Below are 19,665 nucleotides of genomic sequence, written 5' to 3' on the forward strand. Positions count from 1 at the left end.
TAAATGGAGGATGCTCGTCGCTCTTGCATTTGGAGAAAAACATTTTGAAAAATTCCTATACAAAAATATCGTGAAATATTCAGAAGATTGCTTGAAGAAAATAAGAATAATTGAAGAGGCAATACACCAAGCAGCAGCTCAGCATGCCAGCCTATTTGACATAAGAGCAATTCCACCCCTAAAGACTTTGTGCCAGCACCCAGCGTATTTATCCACTCAAGTGAACAATAATATATCACAATGAACAGTAAGATACCAAAGCATCTCCATCCCTAAAAAAATGTAAAGGCACAAACCATCTCTACCCCTACAAAATGCGCTAGCACCCAGCCCATTTAAAATATTTTATATTTTTTTAAAAGAATAAATAAAAAAATAGTTTTATTTTCGGATAAGATTTTTAACGAATTTTGGATAAAATTTCAAATAAACTTAAAAAAAAACACACTAAAATAAAATTACATACTCATCAAATAAACTTAAAAAAAAAACACACACTAAAATAAAATTACATAAACTCATCAAATACACCTTATTCTTCAACCACAAGCTTATTTTAATTATCTTCACCTTCTTGCAATCCCCACTGGTGCTCAATCAAGTCATTATGGAGGGTTACGTGCCAGTATAGCTCTTGCACATCAGTGTACCGCTGAACGATCAATTCATTGTAACGTCCATCCAGTTCCAACAGCTCGTGTTGCATTGGATCTTTGGTCCGGTCATGAGCACAGTAGATACGTGTTTTTGAGTTGTTCATCGGATCCGACTCATATTCATCGACGGCATCTTAATCATACTGATGGATCGAAGAGCCTCGACATCAAGCATTCTACCAGCAGACCTGACAATCACCCAACGAGCTTGCAGGATACCAAAACAACGCTTCACATCCTTTCTACACCCCTCTTGACATTTTTCGAAGTGTTTTTCTTTTTCAGTCTATGGATGTGGCACTGTTTTGACAAACGTAGACCACCTTGGGTAAATGTCGTCTGCAAGGAAGTATGGTCCGTTGTATTTAGTGTCATTAACCCAATATGTGTATCTCGGTGATTTTCCTTGCAGCAGATCGTCGAACACTGGAGATTGAGCAAGGACATTTAGGTCATTCTAAACTCCTGGAACACCAAAAAAAGCATGCCAAATCTATGTATCAAATGAAGTCACTGCTTCCAAAATGATACTTTTGCCCAATTTTCTGTCACCATAAGCTCTTTACTACGCACTTGGACAGTTTTTCCAAGTCCAATGCATGCAGTCAATGCTTCCAATCATGCCAGGGAAGCTTCACATCTCACCCTTCCTCAGAAGCCTTCGCATGTCCCTTGGTGTGGGTGTCCAAAAGTACTCATTGGTGTACAGGGCTTCAATTGCAGAGCAAAACCGTATCAGGGACTCTAGAACGGTTGTTTTTCCCATCCTCACAATCTCATCCACTTGATTTGCAGATGCACCATATGCAAGCATTCGTAAGGCAGCCGTAATTTTTTGCTCTAGAAGAAGACCTATAACACGAAAAGCATCTTTTTTTTGCACAAAATATGGATCATGGTTGCAAATAACACTCATGATTTTGTTGAACAAACTTCGTTGCATTCTAAAATGACGCCTAAAAACATGATCAGGGAATACGATGTTAGGAATAGAATAATCTTCCAAGAGATATTTACCTCGTCTTTCCCTTTTTCCATCGAAGTTTGCAGCACGTCTGGGTTTGGCTATCTGACCTACAGCTTTCATGACACGGCGGGAATGTGAAGCCCTCTGCCTTCTATGGTCATCATCTGAGTCCTCCTTTATTGCGAAAGCCCCATCTCCACCTCCACCATCCTCGAGATTGATCAATTCTTTTTGTTGTGCCAACAATCTTTTTTGTTGCTCCACAAATTGTTTATGCACTCTCCTTGAAGAAGACATTTTAAAAAAAAAAAACTCAAGATTTGAAAACAATGAAGATGGATGTAGGGATGTATGGTTTCTATGGACAAAAAAATTAAGGATGAGCTTTTTGGTATTTTTTTTTTCACACAAAAAGCATATGAAAGCTTTGGTAGAAAGTGTAGAACATATTGAAATGTGGTGTAAGGTGGAAGATGAGGGTTAGGTATTTATAGAAAAAAAAAATAACTTTTTAAAAAAATTTCTGTATTTTTTTCATAATTTTTATGTATTTTTTCATAATTTTTCATAAATTTTAATATAGTTAATTAATCTAGATAGTTTGATTTGAAAAATATTCAAATCCAAGAGCCAAGGCGCTGCCACATGGCCAACGGTCATAATTTTGACCGTTGGGCTTTTTTATTATTTTTATTTTTATTTTTGGTGGAAAAAACGTGGACCGTTGATCTGTGATCAGACGGTCCATTTTAAAAGTCAAATTTAAATTTTTTTTTACCGTTGAAAATCTAACTGCATTGAGAGGGCCACGTCACCTCCTTCTGGGTGAAGCACAAGTGGGCTGACAGCAGGCCCCACGACCTGCACCCTTGTCCCCTACTTGCGTCCACTCGCGAGTGAGCTGCATGTGCCAGGCAAATAGCCCGGCTTCTTGGTCAGTCAATTTTGGGCTGGCCTAGAGACCAGCTTGAGCTGTGTGCTAGGTAAATTGTTGGGCTGGAGTGAATTGACAAGGTGCCAACCTGGTTTTTTGACTAGATGTTGGGCTATTCCACGTTCAGTGGAACTGCTTTAAGGCCTAACCCGTGCCTCCTTTCTCCATTCCTATCAATGCACTAGGCCCAAGACTGGAGAAGCCCAGTGCCTTAGCACCAGGCCTACAACCCAAGATTGCAAAAGCCCGGCGCCCTAGTGGAAGGCCTTACGACCCACTCTCTTCTCCCCTGCGCAGCCCAACACCCTCTCTCATCCTCAAAAAATATCGAGCCTAGCACCCAAGAGCCAGGCCTAGTCCAACTCAGTATGGCATGCCTAACAATTCACCTATCTTCTTGCAACATAGCCCGTGTCGATCCACTTGCATCGTAGCTCCCTTCCTTGGCTCTAGCTGAGTTACTCCAATTTGTACCACGACTTCCTGCCACAATATTCTTCTACTTGCCCCTGCGGCTCCCAGCCGCACCGTGGCACATAAAAAAAAAAGGAAAAGAATAAATTTTCATACCTTTGTTGCTGCAACAACAACGAAAAGTACGACAATCAACTCTTCACGGGACAAGCAAAGAAGAAAACTAGGGAAGGGGAACAATTTCCTCTAGTTTTCTCTTTTACTTGTTTGGAAAATAATTGTTCTCTAGGTTTATTTACTCCTCTATTTAAGGTAGAGTTATAAGTTCTAAAAGCAGTTGGATTCCTTTTCCCAAAAGATTTTTACTTCAAGACAAAGCTCCCCCTTAGTGTAATTATTATCATTTGTTCAAAAAAAAAAAAAAAAAAAAAGAAGACAAAGCACAAAATCTATTGTAAAAGGAAATAAACAACTTGGGATTCTACACCTCCTTCACCATTTTACGCGCATCACAACAGGTGTGGTGGCATTTGTGGAGCACAAAATAATTTAGAAAATCATGGAACTAAAATGTGGACTTTTATCTACAATTGACGAGAATGCCCTTATTAAATTGACAAGGCCCACATTTATTCCATGTGCAGTTTGACTCTCTTCAAGACCTTAGTTACTGACTATAATTTCTCCAAACTCCGCTGCTCATGGCAAGAAGATAAGACAAAGTAGTTAAGGATAGGATTAATAACTAATCTCTATTTTAAGCTTTCTTTATTGAAGATCAACATAATCATGCAAGGAATCTCAATCATATCCAATCAACGATACTGTGTGATAGTCCCAAGATATTATTTAAGTAAGAATAGTTTTGGGATAATTTTCTCCTCCATCCAAGGAATGACAGACATTAGCCAACTGGACGTCGACACATGGCATGACAATCCCTACACATGTGACCCCTATCTCCATATAAATACTCAATTCTACACCAAATTTTGGTAAGCTTTTGCTACGCAATTAAGCTCTAAACTCTCTCTCTTCTTTGAAACTGACTTAGGCATAGAATATCAATTGGCCAAACCCCCTCCCCCAACTCTGTGGGCACGTGGCTTTGGTCTTTGATCAAAGTTGTTTAATTGTTTTTTTTTTTTTGTACAAATTCGTTAAGATTGAAGCCGACAAATTTTTGGTACCACAACCTCGACAGTACTAAGAAGAGTTCTATTGAATAAAATAGAACTGTTAAATTTATTGTCTCGTTTTAGAACAAAAAAATATGTTGAATAAAAGAATTGACTTGATCACAGTTTAGGATTACGCCGGACATAAGAGTTATACTCAATTAGTTCTTAGTCATAATATTTTTTTAATTACAAATGATATTTTACACTAATTTACATTAGGGGATAATTAAATTTAAACAGGTTCAAGAGAAAACCATAATACATACTCCAACCCTTAGAGTAAAACTCAAATTTTAGGTTCTAAACCTACTCCAACTTGCTCCGACCCTTGGTTCAAATATGAGTTTTAACCCAAAACTCATTTTTGGGGAAAAAAAATATAACGCTAAAGAAAAAGATCTAACGGTCCAAATGTAAATTTAACAGCTAAAATAATTAAAAAAAAAATTATTTCATGTGTTTCATATTCTTTCAAATATTTTTAGGTTAAAATATTCATAAAATTAAATCAGCATAGTCTACATAATTTCTTTTTTTTTTTTTTTTTTTTTTTTGTAAAGAGTTACTTTAAGAATCCTAAATTCATTCCTTAATGACATCGGACTCAAAATTTAATTAAGAAGGGTTGGAGTAGAAAACATGTTTTTGGATTAAAAAATTTAAATTTTAACCTAAGAGTCGGAGATGGTCCAACACCAAAACAATCCATCAATTGATAATAAGTTTTTAAATACTTGAAAACATTTTAAATAATTTTTTTTATAAAAAATAATAATTAAAGGGTTGTTTTATTAACACCCCATATATTTATGACTACACCCCACATACTTAATACACCTCAAATTTTGTTTTTCAATTAAAATTTATCTTAATACACTCCACATTACGTCAAATAATATTCTCACACACTACACTCTCAACATAAACTCCATATTTTATACAAACAATCCACACAGTTATGTGCATAATTCAAACATTTATCCTAGATATGGCGATCCTTTTGGGTCCCTCATGCACATTGGAGCTCCTCATCCCTTTCCCAGGCAATACAAGCAACCGTCGCTTCCATACTTTTCTGGACATTATGCTGAAAACAATCCTGATCCATATGGGCTTTACCCACATAATGGATTGTTTCACCATCCTACTTGCCCTTGCTTCTATTGCTATGACAAACACCTACGTGGTTCAGCGCAATACGAGATGGTCAAGTGACCTTAATCCCCAAATGGGAAGCTTTGTTCATTCCCATCCAAATAGGGTGGTGTTAACTGGTGGTGGCCGGCCATGTCTTCCATTTTCTGGTGGTGCTCCGTTTGTATATTTAATTAGGTCAAAATTGTCATTGCATATTAGGGCTTATAAGTTATTTAAAATATATGGTATTCAATATTGTTTGAGGTGCTAATAAAAATAGCCTAATTAAAACACCTAAAGTCATGCTCCTTTTTCTATGTGAAAAGAGGCCGAGTAGAGAAGGGCGTTTTTGTCTTCTGAGCTCCTATTTCTCTCTCTTATCTTTCACTGCTATTGACTTGGAAAACTGAAATAACCTGCCATGACCTTCGTCCATCTTCAGTCTCTTATTTTCTCTCAAACGAAACCCTTATTTTCAGCTAATATTTATTTGATCAGGACAGGTCGCGACGGGAGTTTTGGGTTATCCCGGGACGCTCTAGGGTTTGACTTTAGAGCAGGCCAGGGCTTACTTATGCATGAACAATCAATAGTGCTTGGTTTAGTCAAATTAAATTGCATGTTAATTAATTACCACACTTAATTAGCAAGTTCAACTCTTAACCAAAAGCTTGGTTTTAAACCCCATCGTAGGAACACTAGCACGAGCATTCTGAGAACCGGTGGACACGATTAGGCCTGCAAATAATGCTCAAGTGAAAATGCGCAAGTTTGTATCATAAAAGAAGAAATATAAAAATAAAATTAAAAAGTAATGTGTTGGTGTCAAAACTCAGACAAAGTCTGAACTGGATTCAGCGGGTATTTTTTTTTGAGTGTTGCTTTCGGTCTTATAGTGCCATGGAGATAACTTGAGAGAAAGAGAGAATAGGTGTGCCACTGTTGGATGCTGTTAACAGACAATATTTGTGTAAGAGTGTGTGGATGCAAATTTCTTCCTCCTTGATCTTGGACAATTTTGCACCAACAAAACAATTAACACCTTAGGTTAAGGCCAAGAGCCTCACGCGTTCACGATGAATGGGGGGACTTTGGCCGAAGAACCTCCGATGCCAAAGTTAGAATTTAGAGAGAAAGAGTGTTTAGAGAATTTTGGGATTTTTGCCAAAGTGTTGGAATCTAGCTTTTTGGTGAGAATGAGAGCCTATTTATAGAGATAGGGTTCTTGATTTAGGTTGAATTTAGGAGTTATGGGAAAAATGGACTAATTAATTTAGCAAATAAAATTATTACCAAATTAACTAGCTAATTAATGTGATAAAATAGGTGAATATGATGAGATCAACAAGGGTGGCCGGCCATTTGGGATTTTTGGGTAGTGGGTTATGTAATGGGGGATTAATGGCATAATGGGTCATTTAATTGGTGATTTAATGGATTAATTAGGAAATAAATCCATTAATTCACCAATTAATCTAATTTAAATGGAATGTTTGGAATGGTTACCTTGTGGAGTATATAAATAACTTTTATTTGTTACCTTCTTTAGGCATTTTTGACTTGGTTAACGGATGATTGCCCACTGCTCGTGCATAGGAATCCCGGTATGCCACAAGGGTACTTTTGTCCTCTTTTATCCAAATATCCACGTGTCACCTTGTGAATATTTTTTGCTCCACAAATGCCCTCACACCTGTTGGGCTGCTCGCAGAAAACGGCAGTAGGTGTAGAGATCATCTTGCTTTAGGAAATGTAGGACTACTTCCTATTTTGATGTAAATTCTCTCTTTAATAGGAAATTAGGTCCTTCTAGGAAAGGGAAATAAATTTATCTTAAATCCTAATTAAGTACACCTTAAGTGGGTTATTAAATCAACTTTGGAGAGTGATTTATTATACCCTACAAGAGAGAGAGAGCTCAGAGGATATTTGTTCCCCCTCCTATAGCAATCTTCTACATCTTGCCCATGCAAAAGACCGTCTTTCATTCATTTCTTCGTCTTTTCCGTGCCGCACCGATGTAAGAAAATTTTAATTTTTTTCTTGTCTTCTTCTTAGATAGTGCTATTGCGGGGCAGCCGTCGGGGTGGTGCGGCAAGTCGGCTGGTAGGGGTTAGGAGTCGGCTCAACATCGGCCAAGGAGGCATTATGGTATGTGCCACTGCTTGGGCTGTTTGGCTTGGCTAGAGCCAATGGCAGCTTGTGCGGTTGGGGTCGCGGATTGTGGCGTTAGGGCGCAATGCTAGGCGAGCCACATGACTTATGTCCTTTGGGCTCTTGGACCTTACTCAGGCCAAACTGGCAACTGAAAGAAATGAGGAGGTCATGGGCCTCATGTGTTGCTGGAATGCTGGGCATGCAGGTCTTCTGCCTGCTGGAATGCTAGGTTGAGCTCATCTGCTGAGTACCGTGAATGGCGTTAGATGCTTAATTCTTTTTGCCGAGAGAAAGGTGGGCTGCTTCCGAAAGAGGAGGTAAAAAGGATCAAGGCGGATGCATTGGCTCGTCTAATCGCTGTCGTGGAGTCTACTATGAATAAAGATGGAAAGAAGAGATCTTCCCCGCCTACTTAAGAGATGCCGATTGAGAAAAATTGAAGACTTTCTCCACTGCTGCTCATGATGATCTGTCTGCTGTCGAGAGGCCTGTGATTGGCATGACTTCTTCCAATGGGAACTAAAATGAGGCTGCTAGATCTGAGCATGTGGCACCTTCCATGTTGAGAATGGCTAGTACAATTGTTGATAAGATTGCTCAGCGTAAAGGTTTTATCATGCCCCCAGTGCTGAAGTCTGTACCAGGACGTTCGTTTGGAGCTAAGTCTGGTTCACCTTTGGAGAAACTTGCTATTATGAAGAGTGGTAAGGTGGACTTTGTTGCTAAAGTGGCGCCAAGGCCCACTCCCTTTGCTGCTGAGACTGATTCGCTTACTAGGAAGGAACATACTGCTTGTGTGGGCAACTGTGAGAATTCCTTAAGCCTGCTTCTAGGGAGGCTGCTGAGATCATTGTGCTTTTGAAACTAGATCTTCTTGAAGACATGGATGCTTGTGCCAAGTTTGTTAATGGTGGTAGAAAGGTTGTTTGCCCAAGTTCCTTTGCGAAACATACGACCCAATATAGAATGACTGCTCTGCTTGCTATGATACATATATAGCAAGGCTACCAAGGAGGTGGCAAATATTATGGCAGCTAAAGCTTATTCCTCAGCCGAGGAGATTAAGAGGTTGGATTATGAGCTTATTGTTTTGAAGATAGTGGATGAGCTGCAGCGCATCCGTGTTAGTCTGCTTGAGAAGAATGAGCAGTTGAAGGGTGAGAAGGATGGGCTTGAGGTTTCTCTATTTCTCTGGAAGACTTGCTTTCTTTTACTTTTGAGGCTTCCATTGGTGAAGTAGTTGAAGACATTAGTGCCTAAGCTTGGGCAGCCAGGGGTGAAGCGCCGGATGATACCGCTGCTAAGAGCGTTATGGCTGCTGAAGGTGTGGCGACCGAGTAGTCGTTAGATGTCCAAGCTGCTGTAGTGTAGTATTTTAGGTAGCCTTTAGGATTTTCTTTGTTTTTCCTTATAGCTCTTGTTGTGCTTGAACTCCTTCGGCATTTGCTAGTTGTTTATAAACATGTTTTCCTTCGCTTTTCTTCATCTTCACTTCTTTTGTTCATGCTTTAACCTTTAGACTTGATAGACTAGTGGCAGACATGCTACCTTTTTATAAGTAGACAAGCTCGCGTAGCTTATGCAGTTGTAGGTGTTGGTGTAGAACTTTGTAAAGTTGTTAGCCATTGGGTTGGTAGCTGGATGCCTTACTTACAGAAGCAGACAAGTCCGCGTAACCACTAGGATGTTAACCTTGACTTTCTCCAATTCCGTAGGTTGCATAACAAGTATCACAACACTTTAGGACTTGGTGTAGGTTGTTCCGCGCTTAGCAGGTGAAGCTTATCGACTACGTAACATGTCGGCAGTGGATAAAACTTCATATATGGGCGCTACCTTGTTTAACCTTTCACAAGAATGTGCGGTTGTATATGTCTAGTGCGGCTTTACTGTTCGAAGGGCAAGCCATAGGCAGTCTTCCGGAATCCGTAGGCTACCTTAGTGCACTCGGTAGCAGCTTTAGGGTTCCAGGGCAGCCGTCTGTAGGGCGTACTGCGTAATGTGCCCCCTTTGCCTCTAGGGCCCGGTTCCCCACGGATTAGGCCAAGAGACCCAAAATCCTTCAGTTAGCTAAGCCTTGAAAAAGACCATTGTGGCTACTTCTAGGAATCCTGGCGCAAGCCATCGTGCATCTAGTTATACTAGGGCAGCCAGGCTCATCCACGTTTGGATATTCGGAGTGTAAAGTTTATCTTCTCATCTTGGAGAGCTGACCCATATGGGTGTCGGGGAATTGGTTTACCCTCTTGCACGGGAATACAATTAGTTTACCCTCTTGTACTGGAGAGCATGGTTGGTCTCTCGGGGGTGCAATTCCTGCGATGGGTCCCTAAGAAGAGCGCAGTCTTCTTTTGAAGTGCCGGAGTGATCAGTTGTTGTAAGCATGCATTTGAGCCAAGTTGTGATTACTTCTGAATTTCTCATTGAAAAACGAGTGAAACAAACGAGAACTTAGCTGTAAGGTAGGTACTGCATAACAATTGGATAGTCGTCGACTTGTGAGGTGGTGCCCGTTGAGCTTCTTGAGTCTTCGGGCTTTGATGTAGTAGGAGGTCACACATGGTACTTCTTCATATTGTAAGTGCTTCACTACTTTTCAATCTTTTTATCGTTTAATGGTGGCGAGGGTGTAATTACTCTTGCCGCCTATTCTGCTGATCTTGTACGGACCTTCCTAGATGAGATCCATCTTTTTGGATCCTTCTTTGTGGGCAATGATAAAGGCTTTTCTTAGGACTTGATCTTTGGGCTGGAACTGCCAGATCTTGGCCCTTTTGTTGTAGCTGGAAAGGAACTACTGCTGGTAAGCTGCGATGCGGGTGATAGTCTGCTTGCACTTCTTCTCTTCCAGATTTAAGCTTATGGTCATCTCCTTTCGGTTGCTCGTCTTTTGGTGGTGCGATATGCCCATAGACATCTAGGGAGTTCGTTTGGCCGTTTTCTTTTCTTACTGCGGGCCATTGTTGGTGACGATGGATTAAGGGATGCCAAATCGGTAAATGATGTTCCTCCATATGAAGCGCTCTATATCCGTCTGAATTATGGTCGTTATGGGCTCTACTTTTACCTATTTGGTGAAGTAGTCGGTTGTTGATAGGAACATATTTATGCGACTTAGTTGGCTTGTTCTTGTGCATTTATGTCGTGTTTCCTTAGTTATTTTAATGTTTAAAGTCATTTTCTTGTGTTTTCAGATTTTATGGACAAAGTAGGCAAGAAGATGCATTTTGGAGCATTTTGGAGCAAAATGGAGCTTGGAATGCATGTCACATATTTGGGCCAAAGTGGATGGACGAATTTGAGAACTAAAGAGGTCAAGAATGTGAAGAATTATGGTCCAAAAGATGAAGAACTCAGCCCAAAAATTTGTCACCCCAACTTGCTTTCATTGCCATGCAAAACAACATAGAATTCCCTTTGGATTCCCATGCCATGCTTGATCACTCTTGTCCCCTACATAATTTCTGATTTCATGGTTCAATTCATTTAATTATTACACTTAATTGCTTGATACCTCTTGTTCCCCTCACCCACAAAATTTTATACAACTTTCACAACCATAACATGCACCAATTGATGCTCCTTCATTCACATTTGGAATCCCATGCCTTGTGTACCACATGTTGCTGCACCTTTGACCCATTTATTGACACATTTTCACCTCCCTTTCCATCTCTATGCAATGTACACAATCATTCATGCCCCCTAGCTACAAGACCACTCCATTTTACCCTTCACACTTTGCATCATCACTTCATTTTCACCCTTGGACCATTGCACACCACATACACTCTTTGCCGTGCATTCTCCCTAGCCTAACCTGATTCTCTAAGGTTTTTGGGGCCTATATATACATGTTTACACCCCTTGGCAAAGGGTTCACACTCTCATATTCACCATTCATCACAGAAATTCGTCCATACTCACCCTAGGTAGCAAAACACCCCAAAAACACCATTCTAGTGCCTAGAAAACATAACAGCCACTCCACCTTCTTCCACCCTCTTTGCCTAGCTCTCCACCACCCTCCAACCCTCAAACACTCCTCCACACTTACCCTAAACCTTTCCATACCATTCCCCATCCATTCTACATCATAAAACTACCCAAAAATCCGTCCACAAAGCAATCTGCCGCAAGCAAGCAAAGGAGAATTCCTGGATGCACTTGCTACCCAAGTTGGAGCATTTTAGGTGTTTTCTTTCCTTTGATTTTAATGTCTAATTTTATGTATCTTTGCTTTGTGAGTATGAGGAACTAAACCCCTCTTAGTTAGGGGGTGATTCGAAACCATGTTCATAATTGCAATATGATTTGATTACATCCAGTTGTGATTCATAAGTTGTGAATTCAATTTACTTATCCGATCGTATAAAAAATGATTTGTGTATGTTGGTTGAGAGTGCACGCTTAATTTTCATGCATGAATTTAACGCTAGAATATAAGGGAGTTTCACCCAATCGTTATGAACTTATATTCACAAGTAGTGAAGGTTGCTAGTCACAATCACGTTAAGTAAATTCTTGGCATAAGTTTCATGCAAATCATAGTAACGAGTGCTTCGTCAATGCTTATGTTTTTCATAGAACTTAATGATTCTTGCTTGTATCTCTATTATGCAATTCATGTAGGGAACTTGTAGGGAATGTTTTGGGTTGTCGTATGCAATCATCCAACCCAATAACTTGTGGAAAAACTGAGGGTTAATTAGTGCAATTCACGGTTAATTTGGGGCGTTGAGTATTCATAGCTTATCGAAAAGCAACTGGAAATCGTTTTGTATGCAAGTGTGACATGTGTGGAGAAGAACCTCCTAGCTAGCCTTCCATCCATAAGTTTCATTCAAATTCATTTTACAATCTGTTTTGATTCACTTAAATTTGTCTAAGAATTTGTTTACTTTGTTCTTGTCTTAATTTAATTATTTTCGTCCAAAATCAACCCCATCTTATTTCTTTGAGTCATATTAATTAGAACTTGTCTTAGATTATGTTTTTAAGTGTTTTAGTTCATTAGAAAACCAAAATTCGTCCAAGTTTGTGTTAGAGTCCCAAAACTGCCCAGATTGTGTGTTTAAGGTAGTTTTGAGTGTTTAGGGGCTGTTTTGAGTCTTTTGGTTTGTTTTAGTGTTTTAAAGTATAGTTTTGCATTCTTTGAGTCTAGTTAGTGTTTTAAACTTTGTTTTTACGTTTTCAAGTCAGTTTCCAAGTGATTTAGCAATCCCTCCTAATCCCCGGCCTAGAACGATCCCTACTTACATACTTTACTACAATTGATAAAAAGAGGGTTTAATTTGTGTGCTTATATATTTCGCATCAAATTTTTGGCGCCGTTGCCGGGGATTAGCAACTTTGCTAATCTCTTGGATTGTTTTCTTTCGAATTATTGTATTTTGTTTAAGTTTCTGTTTAAGTTGCTGATTTGTTTTGTTTTCTTTGTTTTTAGGTACTAGTTTATGACCTGTAGCTCACAACCTGTTCGTGAGCATATCTCCGACTTTGACGGTGATTTTGAGAGGACTTTGAGAAGGAAAAAGAAATTGCAAGAGTCTAATCCTCCTAGTCCCGAGCCTGAATTAGAAGAGCAAGAAGTTGAGGTTGAAGAGAAGGCCACGGCACAAGTGGGTGGAGAAGAGCAAGGTATAGCCATGGACAACCGTATTCTCAAGGAGCTTGCCGCCTCGGGTTTGGATAATGCCGCACCATTGTGTACCCAATATCCCATGGCTGCTCAAGGTAAAACTGAAGAGTTCGAGTTAAAGTCAAGTTTGCTCCACCACATTTCAAAGTTCCATGGGTTGTCCATGGAGGATCCGAACAAACATTTGAAAGAATTTGAAGTGGTGTGCTCAAGTATGACTCCGGTTACCGTTGACGGAAGTATTTTAAAGATGAAGACTTTTCCATTCTCTTTAATGGACAAAGCCAAGGATTGGTTATACGAGTTGGCTCCCGGTACAGTTACATCTTGGGAGAGTATGAAGAGGGCGTTTCTGGAGAAGTTTTTCCCAACTTCTCGCATCATTCTTCTTCGTAAAAAAATAAGTGGAATTCAACAAGATGAAGGTGAATCTTTTCCTACATATTATGAACGATTTAAATCACTTGTTGCTTCTTGTCCACAGCATCAGATGAAGGAGGAATTGCTTTTGCAATACTTCTACGAAGGGCTCCTACCACTAGAACGTCAAATGCTCGATGCCTCGGCGGGTGGAGCATTGGTAGACAAAACGCCCATGGCTGCAAAAATCTTGATTGCTAATCGAGCATTGAACGCTCAACAATACGAGGGTGTAGGCCAAAGAGGACCCCCACGGCAACAAGTGAATGAGGTAAGTTCCACTTCCAATATTCAATCTCAGTTAGCTAATCTTACTTCTCTTGTTTCACAGATGGCCGAGGGAATGAAGATTCAAGGACCCATGGTGTGTGGCGTATGTTCTATCCAAGGACATGCATCCGAAAAGTGTCCTCAACTCATTGAAAATGGTGGATGGGAGAGCGCTAATGCCATTGGGTTTCAAAGCCAAAATCAGCCAAGACATGATCCATATTCCAACACGTATAATCCAGGGTGGAGAGATCATCCAAACTTCAAATGGAGAGAGCCACAACAAGCCCAACCACAAGGAGGCTTTAGGTAACAACCCCCGGGCTTCTACAACAAACCATACGCACCCCCTCAAGTCCAACCACAATCTGCCCCAAATAATTCAGGTAATGCTTTGGATAATGATACACTTGTTAAGTTACTAACCACTTTGACTAATGGGCAGGAAAATCAAAACAAAAGAGTGGACCAACTAGAGAAACAAATAGGGCAGATTGCCGACATTGTTGGGCAAATTAGAGACCAAGGAAGGCTTCCTAGTTCTACCATTCCAAACCCGAAGGGAGGCTTTGAAAGTGCAAAGGCCATACTCTTGAGAAGTGGAAAAGAGATTGGGGCAGGTTCTTCATCAAAAACAGGTCACAAAGAGGATGAAAAACTTCAATTTGAGGAGGAGGAAGCATGCCCACCCACGGCAAAGGTGGACACACCTATGCCGCAAGCCCCCATGGCTCCAAATCTGTCCAATTCATCCAATAAGGGTAAGAATGTGTTAAATTCAATTCTGACTAATGTTTTTCCTTTGAATGTCCCCTTTCCTAGCAGATTTTTGCAATCAAAGAACGAAGAGGAGGAAAAAGATGTTCTAGAGACATTTAGAAAGGTGCATGTCAACATTCCCCTCCTTGATGCCATAAAGCAAATCCCGAAGTATGCCAAGTGTTTAAAGAAGCTTTGTACAACAAAGAAACGTGTCCGGGAGAAAGAGGTGGTACATGTAAGTGAGAATGTCTTCGCCATCTTGCAACATAAACTACCCCCCAAATGCAAAGATTCGGGGAGTTTTACAATTCCATGTGTCATTGGTAATACCCGTTTCAAATCTGCCATGCTTGATTTAGGTGCTTCTATAAATGTTATGCCATATTCCATTTATGCATCTATGAACTTAGGAGCATTGAAAAATGATGGTGTAATCATACAATTGGCCGATAGATCTAACGCTTATCCAAAGGGAGTTTTGGAAGACGTTTTAGTGCAGGTTGATCATTTAATCTTCCCGACGGATTTCTATGTCCTCGAAATGGATGAATCGGACCATGCCCCTTCATTGCCCATCCTCCTTGGAAGGCCATTCATGAAAACGGCTCAAACGAAGATTGATGTAGCCAAAGGATTAGTCACTATGGCATTTGGTGGTGACATGATTAGTTTTAAAATTTCTGAATCCATTGAGACTCCTAATGTTGTTCATTCTTGTTGTGCCATTGATAAAATTGAAAAGATAGGACTGGACCGTTCAGCACCAAGCACAAAGGATGCATCAACAACCATGCAAGACGAGGGAATTGGAGTGGAGTACAAGGATCATACGGCCACTGCCCTCACAGTGCTCAAATTGGCCGAAAGCACCATGGGGAAGAATGTTCACATTGCTACCACTTTATCACATCACATAGGTAAGCCACCTAATCCAAATCCAATTCCCATTAAAGTTGATAGGTGGTTCCCTTCTTTGGTGCAGATACCCAAGCAGATCCCCGACGGTGGGCACATGAACGTGAACCTTAGGCAACACAACGCACCCATCAACAAACATCACTATCCATTTCCGTTCAAGGATGCAATGTACGAGAGCTTTGTAGAACAAGATGTGGAGGAGACAACCCACTATGCCGTGGGTTCCCATGAAGGTTGATCAAGGTGTTCATCGTCCGGCTGGAAGACGTTAAAGCAAGCGCTTTAAGGGAGGCAACCCATTTATTCTGCTTGATTGTCAATTTTATTACTTGTTTAATTATTTTTGGTTATGACTTTCTATTTTGAAACATTAACAAATATGCAAAGGATTTTAACATTAAACTTCATGGAAATGAACAGGAAACTGGGAAATAAAGAAACATAGCATAATACAAGAGGGAGCCTTCACAAGGGCTGCGTGGGAGAGGTTGCAGTAGTCGGCGGAGTCTCAGCAGTCGGTGGGGCCACGGAAGGAGGAGGTATCGGAGGTTGATCAGTTAGAGCTTCACTACGCGGTGCTGCCCCAGAAGACGAAGGCAGATGCTGTTGGAACAAACCCACAAACCTCCGGTGATCAAGTAAAATCTGACCATCAGTTTCCTGCAGCTGGTCAATTTTCCTCTTCATGTTTGTGGCATAATTGTGTGCAAGCTTGTGCAATTGTTTATTTTCATGCTTGAGTCCTCTAATCTCCTATTTGAGACTCTGTATTTCAGCCGCCAACGATTCAACGTGACGGGTTCGAGCAAATAGGCGTTGGGCCATGTTGGACACAGAACCCGCACACTGCAGGCTAAGAGCCAGAGACTCCTTAACCGCCAATTCATCAGACCGTCTGGCGAACAGTTTGTTATCTCTGGGGGTGACAAGGTTCTGGGCCACCACCGCAGCGGTCATGTCATTTTTCATCACCGAATCCCCAACGGTAAGAGGACCAGTAGGGGATATGAGGGACGGGCGCCATATGTTGTCTGGAGAAGGAGGGGCTGCTCCTTCACCAAGGTTCAAGTCAAAACGACGGTCGGAAGGGCCAGACATTTTTCAGAGGTGTTAAAGAAAGAGGAGTCGGACAAGTCAAGATCGTAGAAGTGCAAAACGGGAGTTTTTACAGGCAGAAATTCAAGAGTGCTTTGAACGTCCTGCATACCTCTATAAAAATCAGCACGTGATGGGATTTCAGATATCGAAGAGGTGAGCTTAGAAATCGAAGAAACCATTCGGAGATCGAAGAGGCGCCAGCTTTCTCAAAAGTTGGGCTTGCTCACAAACCACCAATTCCAGATACCGAGGAGTGTCAACTGTCTCAGCCTCGTCAGCACCCATCACACGCAACTCAGCTTTGCGAAAATTACGGGCAGTCTGTCGAAGCACCGATTCCAACCATCTGTCTCTCTCAGCCTCGTCAGCACTTGTCACATGCAATCTCTGCTCTCAACGAAGCTCAGAACTCGAAGCATAAATTCCAGATATTAAAGAGGCCTCTGCTTTATCGAGACGTGTCAGCATCTGTCAATTTGCACATCTGCGTTGCGTAAATCACGCGCAATCTGTCGAAAATTTTTGGAGAAGCAGAATGCACGTGAAAACTACTGTTAAATTATCCCAGGCTTGCCGACACGAGTAATGAAACAATGCCTTCCCAGCCATTAAGAAAATTCTATAAATGTTGAACTTCAAAGTGAAGCAGTCTCACCCAACTTTCAGCCTCACTTAACTCTTCATCCTCTCTGAAATGGCTTTCCAACAAACCCTCTCGAGTCACTCTGTATTTTTCATCCCCTGGGATACCCCTGCAAACAACCCATCCAGAGCACAAGTATTTCATATCATAAAGGTTGGGAGCACGAGTATCTCATATCATGTTTTCTCCCTGTCCTTTCTCCAACCAGCACCTGCTCTCGAGTACTCATCATCTTATGTTTCCTCTTCGTCTCTCACTTATAAGGGAAATGAAGATGATACCTCGAAGCATGTGGAGACAACGTGCTGATTCATCCTCAACTAAGGACAAGGAGAAAGAGAGCAAGAGGTGGGCACTTGGAAAGATTGAAGAAAGAAACAGACCAACACCTTTACCTTGTGCCTGCCCGCCGTGCAGAAGAAACAAGCAGAGAAGAATGCAGACTGCACTCTGATATTCCCCGCTCAGAATTCCAAACCAGTTCAAGATCAAAGCTGTGGAAAGTCAACAAGATCAACTATCTCCAAAACCAGATTTGCGTTCTTAAACTCTACTCTGTCTGGTTTTTACTTTGCCATATTTGTCATGTTTATTTGTCGTTTGTTATTTGCTTGTTTTTGGTGTGAGTATATGCTTGAAACATTGAGGACAATGTTTGATTTAAGTGTGGGGGGGTAACCATTGTTTTGCATGAAATTCGTAGAAATTTATCACCCATTACTTCTAGTGTTGTTCCTTGTTGTTTTAAGTATTTTTAAGCTGTTTTGGAGTGTTTCAGTGTGTTTTGACATAAAAATCCGAAAATTCATAAAAATTTGAAAAATTGTTTTTGAAAATCCAAAAAAAAAAGAGTTGTTTTTGTGCGCTTATTTGTGTCTAAGGGTACCTTCCAACACAATGATGAGGATTCGGTTTGTAATTGCATGACTGTTAAAGAGAGTTATAAACATGGATGAAAGTTTGATTTACTCTTTATTTATGCGTGGTTGTGGTTATAACTTATGAAATCACATGTAATCATAAAAGAAAAAAATTAGTTTTTGTAACATGCTTGAAGGAAAGAACTCAAACTAACGCTACAACCTTGTGAGACTTGAGCTTAAACGTTTATTTGGAGAATTAAAATCTATGCATTCTTGTTTTCTAAAGTCGTTGCATGATCTCATTATTCTTTGCTTGGTTATTACTTAGAAGGTGTTTCATCATTTAGTTCCAAATGCTAGAACTCATGCCTATTTCATTCAAAGCATGCTATTGATTTCATAAAACATATTCAAGATGAAGTTGTGTAGTTACCACCACCAAAGCCAAACTACCATGTATCCCATATCGTTATATGTTTAAGTTAACCCCATTGAGCCTTGATAGCCTACATTCTTTGTTAAACCACATTATCCTTACCTAGCCTAGTTTAGGACCATCCATACCCTTGTTCTTGAAGCATAGTAAAGCATGATTCAAATTGAATTTCTTTTGATTAATGTATGGTAGAAAACAAGTGTGGGGGAAGTGTGAGTTATTATGCTTGTTGAAAAGAAAAGAAGAGTTGAAAAAAAAAAAAAAAAAAAAAGGAGTTGAAAAATATGCGAAAAAGAGTTTTAAAGTGCTACTTGTTGAAGAAAGGGTCCAAAACATAGAATTCGGCCCTAAATATTGCTTGAATTTTACCTTCGTGTCTAAAAGCTGATTTTTGCAATCTAAGTGAATTCTAAGTTTCAATTTCATTACTTTACTTGCTATTGCTTTAAGAACGATTGTTATCCTTATCCTTCATTTGTTAGCCATCACCCCAAGCCCCGTTACAACCCTTAACTTCATCTTGAGTGTCATGCATTTCAATATGTGGAGTTTGAAATTGATATGAGCATATGGTGTCACTGGTTCTCGCATCTAAATAGTAGCATTCCATTCATGAGATCATATCTAAACATGCTTATTAACTCCAGAAATTGCTTTCTTTGTGATACATATATGTGAGCGTTCGTTTTCATATCTACATCAATCTTCTCACATATAACTAGTATAGGGTGTGTAGTTAGAAAATCTGAGTGAAAATTGAGTGCATATCTTGTAAGGAATTGAGTGATTTCTCTAAGGCATGTTACTACATCAAAAACATTATTTTAATCGATTAATTGTGAACAAGTAAGTGGTGACTATGATTAAGTACGTGCTTAAGTGTAAAGATGACTCAAATCGGTGGGGATAATAATTTTTAACATGTCATGTGCATTGGAAATCCCTGAGGCAAATGTTGGAAGGTTTAGGTTGTGTTTTATTTACTTTGTTTCGTTTTATCTCTTTGTTTTGCTCGAGGACTAGCAAAAGCTAAGTGTGGAGGAATTTGATAGGAACATATTTATGCGACTTAGTTGGCTTGTTCTTGTGCATTTATGTCGTGTTTCCTTAGTTATTTTAATGTTTAAAGTCATTTTCGTGTGTTTTCAGATTTTATGGACAAAGTAGG

At 40.1% G+C, this 19,665-nt stretch overlaps 1 protein-coding gene across 1 annotated transcript; it reads right to left on the minus strand.

Annotated features, from left to right (window-relative positions):
• Positions 1-1,290: 1,290 nt before the first annotated feature.
• Positions 1,291-1,920, minus strand: LOC126630104 (uncharacterized). The gene is made up of 2 exons (XM_050300255.1): positions 1,674-1,920; positions 1,291-1,508 (listed from the first exon to the last, which is right to left on the minus strand). Exons 1-2 carry the CDS (start codon positions 1,918-1,920, stop codon positions 1,291-1,293), a joined length of 465 nt encoding a protein of 154 aa, XP_050156212.1.
• Between the last annotated feature and the right edge of the window lie 17,745 nt (positions 1,921-19,665).

Source organism: Malus sylvestris, chromosome 7, assembly GCF_916048215.2.
Source record: "Malus sylvestris chromosome 7, drMalSylv7.2, whole genome shotgun sequence".
Taxonomy (NCBI): domain Eukaryota; kingdom Viridiplantae; phylum Streptophyta; class Magnoliopsida; order Rosales; family Rosaceae; genus Malus; species Malus sylvestris.

Coding starts and splice junctions, on each gene's coding strand:
- LOC126630104 (XM_050300255.1), bottom strand. CDS start 1,920: ATGTCTTCTTCAAGGAGAGTGCATAAACAATTTGTGGAGCAACAAAAA. Junction 1,509..1,673: donor TGGAAAAAGGGAAAGACGAG/GTAAATATCTCT, acceptor TTCGTGTTATAG/GTCTTCTTCTAGAGCAAAAA.